Source organism: Aplidium turbinatum, chromosome 3 (genome assembly GCF_918807975.1).
Source record: "Aplidium turbinatum chromosome 3, kaAplTurb1.1, whole genome shotgun sequence".
Classification (NCBI taxonomy): domain Eukaryota; kingdom Metazoa; phylum Chordata; class Ascidiacea; order Aplousobranchia; family Polyclinidae; genus Aplidium; species Aplidium turbinatum.
In genome coordinates, this window is record NC_137474.1 from 46,642,394 (window position 1) to 46,649,982 (window position 7,589).

At 34.6% G+C, this 7,589-nt stretch overlaps 1 protein-coding gene across 4 annotated transcripts in view; it reads left to right on the plus strand.

The window, feature by feature from the left end:
- Window positions 1-7,387, plus strand: part of LOC145767122 (NACHT, LRR and PYD domains-containing protein 13-like) — a 207,471-nt gene extending 200,084 nt beyond the window's left edge. For 3 of the 4 annotated variants that reach the window (XM_082578884.1, XM_082578885.1, XM_082578882.1), the window contains 6 exons: window positions 398-461; window positions 693-755; window positions 1,894-2,048; window positions 2,632-2,717; window positions 3,914-4,050; window positions 4,772-7,387. In XM_082578884.1, the coding sequence (XP_082435010.1) occupies window positions 398-461; window positions 693-755; window positions 1,894-2,048; window positions 2,632-2,717; window positions 3,914-4,017 (472 nt within the window). In that variant the 3' untranslated portion in view covers window positions 4,018-4,050; window positions 4,772-7,387. The remainder of the gene's footprint in view (window positions 1-397; window positions 462-692; window positions 756-1,893; window positions 2,049-2,631; window positions 2,718-3,913; window positions 4,051-4,771) is intronic. The other variant, XM_082578883.1, reaches the window with a different exon arrangement.
- The last annotated feature ends 202 nt before the right edge of the window (window positions 7,388-7,589 follow it).

Here is a 7,589-nt window from a genome sequence, read left to right on the forward strand (position 1 = left end):
TTCCATATCATGTTTTAAAAAAATAGATAAGAAAACCTGTTGCTCTGTAAGCGTTAGTTACCTTGTATATGAGCAATGAGCATGTTCAAAATTATAACTTAGCTTAACTGTGCATTCCTAACATTAAAACCTTCAATAGAAATCAATAAGCTTCACTGGGTTGGCAAGGATTAAGGATAGCCTCTCAATTACGTTTATTTTAGTAATCGTGTTTATTTTATCTGTATTTTCAAATGAAGAATTAGAGAGAAGGTTGTTAGACTATTTAATTGAAGGCTACCCTCTTTTTGTTGAGAAATAGCCCAACCCGCAATCGTTCTGGTTATAATTGTGACGTATCAATGTTTCCATAATGTTGTCACTATGCTTCAATTTTGCCATCATGCTTTATTGTCAGGGATTTACGAGAAGCAGCTAACAGAGTGATTGTCGTCGTCAAGGCAACAGAGCAAGAACCTCAGGTAAATGTAAGATTGAAACAATAAAACAAACTTACAAAATTGTTCCTAACAAAAGTTGATTTGGTTAATCTTAAAGTGATTATAAAGAAAAAGCGAAGAATAGTTTATCATAATGATAATAGTGATGATTGCAACGCAATCACTTTGCAGAAGTTGTTGGAAGTTTATTCACAACAAATTAAACGGGTTTGTTTCTTGTTTACTGCAACAATTTTATTTCGTCCTTTCTAGTCAAGCAAGGATGGTCACATCATGATTAGCTACCAATGGGATAGCCAAGATATCATGTTAAAGGTAAGCGTTTGTAGAATAATTGCTTCATGACATTTTAAACCAAACATATAGACCAGTGGCTCTCAACCGGGAGTTTGTTCACCTCCAAGGAGTCCCTTGAAGGTTTCCATACTTGCAGCATGATTGACAACCTACTGCATTTACATTTGGTTATGTTTTATTTAATAATACATTCAATTCCAAACGATGCGTCACGACGCACTGATACGTCGATTGCAATTTCAAAGAGTGTCGCACAAAGATTTACTTTCTTCACTATAAAATCTCATAAAAGAGTTAAATCTTTTTATAAGCTGATATGTTGGTATTCAGCTTCTTAACTCTTTTGTGACAACAGATTGTTGATCAATGCTTAATTTAGAAGTCCATACGTGAGTCAGCAGTCTATCAGCAACTACAGTTTTGCCATGACTTTCATTACATGGCAATATTAATTACAAATAAAAAGGGATAATTTTTTTGTCGGAAAACTTCTATTAATTTTCGATAAAATGTATAGAAAAACATTAAATCAACACGTAGATTACTGATGTTTGCTCCAGCATGCCAACATATTCATAATTATGAAACAATTGTGTCTATTAGACGCGATCTACTAAAATTTCATCTAAAAAGTTTTGTAGGAGTGTTTGATCGCTTTGAGGGTCACCAAAAGAGATCTGTCAAGACAAAAATGTTGAAAACGGCGGAATTTAAAATAAACTATTCAGAATTGGTCCAACCATAGTCGCCATTGGTTCAACACTGCTTATAATTAATTTGTTGCTAAACCTGTCTAGGGTAAGATAGGGCTTGGTTTCAGTAGAACATCTTTATACTGTATTTTGTACATCTATATTACGGGAAGACTGTTCTTCAGATGTAGTCACTCATTTCTCCTCACAAAGCACAAACTGAGCATAACAAAATTCAATTTTTTTTATTTTTGTATTTTCATTGTTACTCGATCAGTTTCGCACAGTCATCATCATCATTTTCAGCTTGTGATAGTAGACTACTGAGCTAAGGCCTTTCCCTTTTTTTGCTAATCTAGTCGATCCTGTTTGCTTTTATACCAGTTTATGCACCAGTTTGTGCACTGTAGACAACAACAATTTTTTTTTTGATTCAAAGGTTAACTGAGGAATTTCTTTTTCAGCTGAGAGATAAATTAAAACAAAAAAACCTTGAGGTTTGGATGGATGTTGACAAAATGGAAGGAAGCGTCTTAGATCGCATGGCAGAGGCTGTCCAGGGTGCTTCTGTTGTACTGATGGGTGTATCAATTAAGTACAGAGACAGCCATAACTGTTGGTGAGTGATGTGAGCAAAGATAATTTAGTTTAATGTCAATGAAGATTGTATGTTTCTTCGCTTGACACAGTTGCAGATCCAGAAGGGAGATTGGGCCAATCGTCTCCCCTAAATTATTGAAGCTTGAAGTTAAGAACAGCACGTTCTACAGTGATCGTTATACATTGCACCTCGAATGGGTTTCTTGGCAGACGTTGCAGTAATGCGATGCCGAAGTGTATTTTCTTGCACCAAATTGTGATACCGCTAACGTGCTGCCAAAAATTATTTTACTTCAAGTTAAAGCCTGTGTAAATTTTACATTCAGCTCATCTTTTATATAGTCGCTACAGATAGGGTTAAGAACCGCACATTTGGTGTGATCTTTAGAATTGCTTCTTGCTAAGCTTACTAATTGCTATCGTTTTAGTTCGCTGAGTTTCGGTTAGTTTTTTTTATTTTTTATTTCCATGAGGTCAAATATTTCGTTTAGTATTCATCCGGCTTTTGATTATATTATTTCATCAGCTTAGCAAGTTTGCAGTTACCTTGCTCTAAGACCTATTACGTAGCTTTCAATTACGACGTATTCACCTTCATTTAGTCTGGAAGGAAAATATACAGACAAACTGAAGAAACCTATTATCCCCATCATGCTTCAAGACAACTACAGAGGAGATGGGTGGCTTGGTAAGCATGCTGACTTTGACACAAATCTAACTGTTACAATATCTTCGGTCAGATCTTCTTATTTTTTCTAACTGAAAATACGTTTTCAATACCAGTTTTAAATCCCACTTTTCAATGCCTGTCTTGTCAACAGTGAAGTCTTCTGAATGAGAACGATCATTGGAGACGAAATACTAAGCCACCATGAAATACATAAATCTCACTTATTTAAAATTTTGTTCTTTAATCTTAAGCCTGGTAGTTTAAAATTTCAATTATTTTACATCCTGTAATTAAATTGAAATATTTTCCCATCACAGCATTTGTAAGCAAGTTTGAATATCTGCTTTACACTTAATGGATATCTTACTTCAGCATGACGATTATTTTGTCTTGATCTTTTGGAATGTGTTCGGACCTGAATGAGTGATGTTCACTTTTTAACTTACTGGTGTGGGGTATTTTACCACCCCATACCTTTCAATGGGTATTCGCGAACCGCCATCTTGAGCATGCCGCCCAACCGCGCAGGCCCCACAACACATCATCCATAACTGGGGTGTCAACAGACCTCAAAATGGAACGCTCATCTTACAGCTTATTATAGCAACAAGTCCAATGTCCAATGAATGCAACGTCTGAATGGAATAATGTGACTGCTACCACCTCACATGCAAGAAGAAAACTTTCTAATCGTCTGGTCGCTAAATCAAAAAATTATGGTTTGGTTCTACAAACAACGAAACGAAAAATTGGTTTAACTTTCGTTGGAGGTCCAGTTTGAGTGATGCGGAGTTTTAAAAGTCTCTATTCAGCGACACCTAGTGGACGATTCATTGTCTGGATCAACGTCACAATGTCACCCTACGTAGCTAAGTTACGTCAGTGATGTAACAATGACAAGCTGAAATTGTTTTTAAAGTTCAGAAGTTGTTTTCGTATCCTCGTTATGAATGATCATTTTGTCAATTAATATATTCTCTCTTTCATTACTGTATGTTGCGACAAGTTACTGTATTTTGTTGAGCGTGCATTTTTACCTTTTTCAGCCTTGCTAGTTGTCCACTTATCTACCCAGCATTCACGGCTACTTATTGACTCCCGTTGCAACCAATATATTGTGATTTCGAGTACAATTGCATAGTTTTTGCTGAATCGTGTGAATATAGTAATCAAACAAGAACATGAGTGTACCGTTCTACCCCATATACTTACAGGACTTCTGGTAGGAGACAAACTTTACTACGATTTAAGCGACGACGAAAAGTTTGACAAGAACTTTCCTGAACTTCTCAAGGTTTTGTTGGACAAGAAATACTAAGTTATACTCTTCAAATCGCTCATGTTGGATAAGGTGAGTTATATGCGAACAACATCAATAATAATGATAAGATGATGGTAGTTTTAAGGGATTGGAAAGGATATACTGAATGCTTTAGCGATCCATTTGCAGAAAAGTAACTTATAGATAAACTGCATCGCAGTAGTTATGATAGCGTTTTATTAGACGTGAAAGCCACACCATTTACTTTAATTTTATTGGTAAGTTATAGGAAAATCTTATCTCGGCACTGTTTCCATATCCCTGATGACTTCCTATTCATTTGCTTTTGATCTTTTTTGTGAGGTCAAATTTTTATTTTCACAATCTTCAGTTTTCAGTTTTCCTTTGCGATGAAAGTTAATTTTTAATTTGGGTATTTTATGCTTTGCCAACAACGTATCAGACACGCAGCAGAAACTATCGACACATCTATGCATAAAAATATTACGCAAAACTTAGAAGGTTTAAAACGTGCATCAAATAACTACGCATCTGAATGGTGAGAGGTAAGGCAGCCTGCTCGCTTGCAAGTAGAACGTATTTGTAACTGATTTCAAATGATTTATTTCTAAAATTATTTTGCATAAAAATTTTGTAGCTTTCCATACAACCACTTTATCTGCTCCTGATCTTGCAAAGTTCTGGTCAGATCCGTATCCGATCTGATAAAGATCTGGACCAGATAAAATATTTTTCGGGGTTGTTTATCAAACCTTTTGTTATTTCATTGTTTACTGCTTTTTATTTTTAGTGACGACGTTTCCAGAACTCCAAACTACCTTCTCGATGCTTCGAACCTTTTCAATCTACAAGTTCAACATACTTGTCTTCTGGAAGGTTGCGCAGCCCAACAAATGGAAACATCTTTCCAGAAACAATCGAACTAACTTCATACTGCATTAGTGAAGATATCCTATTAACGTTCTGATGGTTTCTGGTTCGAATCCCATCAGAATTACGTGTCTGTGTGCTTGTAAAAGAGAACAGCTTTTACAAGAACAGCTTAAACAAGAACAGCTTTTTAACGGCTTAGTTATCTGAAACTTCTATAATGTTGATTTGTCCATAATCTCCGTTATTGCACTGTATTGTATTCACTGTTTATACGTAATTTTATAGTGTGTTGCCATGGCCACATGAACTAAAATATGATTTTGAAAATAAAAAACTAAATAGAAACCAAAAAAATCGGAAGAGTTAACGATCACCAAGAATGTTGTGAATTGACATTTAAGAGTTCAGAAAAGTTCGAGAGTTCAGAAAAGGCTTGTTTTAAGTCTTGATTATATTTGAATAAGCTAAACTGAAGATGATCTAGCTCCTAGCTGATCGAAATCGATTTTTACCTATTTATGATAAGATAATTCATTTTCTTGATTTTTTAAACCTTTTTAATATCACGGTTTTTGTAAACTATAACGCTTGGTTACTTTGCCTTCTATTATGTAGTGTATGCTCTGTAGCATTATTTTACGTAATTTAGACCGCACTGTACATTGTCATCATTAGTTTGTAGCATGGCTTACTAAATACAGGCCTTGCCATCGTGCGAGCTGGAGTCCAAGCTGGAGGCGAACAAAAATTCATGTCTATAACTTGCTAAACACACTTTTCAAGGCTTGTTTGCCCATTTTGTTAAATCCTGCTCGATTGATACCATATCAGTAAATAATAATCAAATTTTTTTTAATTAAATTGATAAGTTATATGCATTCTACGTTTGATTTACAATGAATGACACATTTAAATAAAGCACATAGTAGAATAAAAGGTGTTAAATAAAAAGGTACAAATGCACACAAGAAAACAATATTTCTTGTCAAGCATAATCTGCTATTATTAACGTTGATTTAACGTCAGTAACGCAAATACAAACACAACACAAAAGCACAATGAAAGACAATATGTATGAGTCATTCTATTATAATACAGTCAAAATTTTCTAACCCATCCTCTCAGAATTTCTTCATTTTTTTAATATGTTAGAGCTATTAGGAAAAGATGAAGATTGGCATTGGTACTGTCAAAATCCATCAAGCGGTTTTCAAGATATCAACGATTATATTTTTGCCACTAGAGGCGCTATTTTCATATCACGAGAAGAAAAAAAAAAAAAGCTTAGAATTCTTATTTTTTATGATACAGAAATAATAAAAATATGTATTCTTATAGTTTTTGGGGCAAGGAATTGAAATATATTATTACGTTTGTGAAAAGAGCAAAGGAAAACACTTTTTTTATTATACAAACGTTTTGGGGTACTCCATTTCAATGCCCCATATTTCAAATCTGCAAAACGATTTTTTCCCCCAAAATGCATGCTAAACTGTCACGAAAAAATAACCTGCTTCATGTAGAAAAGTATGATAAATACATTTTGTTGCAAGCTTCTGCAATTGACATGAATTTTTCATTGCTACAGTATATATTCATAATGTTTTCAATCAATAGACTTGAAGTGTCATACAATTGAGACACTAATGATGCTCTACAGTAGTAGAGCAAAGTGCATATGCCATAAATAGGGCACTGCTGATTATTGATTTTTTAATAAAAAATACATGATCACACAGCATATGCATCATGATGTCGTAGTAAATGTTCAATTTGATTGGTGACAGATTTTGATTTAAAAGACTTTCATTAAGTGCATCAAGTGCACCTTCGTTATTTGTAATTGCAAATTCTGATCTGTCAGCTTCAGATGTACTTGAAGATTAGCATGCATCATCACACTCATCCGTGTCAGAAGGGTTGCCCTTGGCTAGAATATCCAGCTCTGTTTTGCTTGTCTCTGGCAAGTGATGCATAATTTCAATCCGGGTGTAATTGCATTGTGGGTTTTTATCAACCTTCTTGACATGAGTATTTAATGTAATTGATTGGCGTGCTTTGGGAAGGTTAACTCCATAATGGAGTTGTAAGAGATTACAGCATCTCGTTTGTCTCTTTTCAAATCGCGCAATATGTATATATACTTAATAATGATAAAGGCATATCTTTGCACTTGAGTCGAAAATGCAATCTTCCACTTTGACTCCCGCTCTCCATTATGCAAGTCGTAGTTCGTTTCAACTGTGCAATGGGTAACAATTCTTGTCGTTTGGTATACCACGCTTTATGACATTCATCATACTCCTTTGATTTTCCAATAAAGCACTTCTCCAGTTCCATAACTTTGAGACGTAAATTGTAGCAATAATGTTGTGTATTGTACAGTATGTTCTACAATAAGTTATTTGCCTATTAAATTCCTAAATGTCATGATAGTAACACACAACACATTGAGCACTCTGAAAGCATTGATCACTATCATATACAGTAGTAGTAGTAGTCAAAGTCTCATTAACGACGAGAATTAAAGCAAATAGCCTTGCCATTTTGTTGTTGATGATTTAACTAGCTTTCTGTATTTCTTAATAGGAAGTGGCTATTTTTTCACACTTAATGTCATTGTTACAATCAGCTGTTGCCAGAGTTAGGATTAAAGTTAGGGAGGGTTGAGGTAGGGTTTAGAGTTAGGAATAAGATTAGGGTTTTGATCTTTGCTCAGGACTAAAAAAATTCCA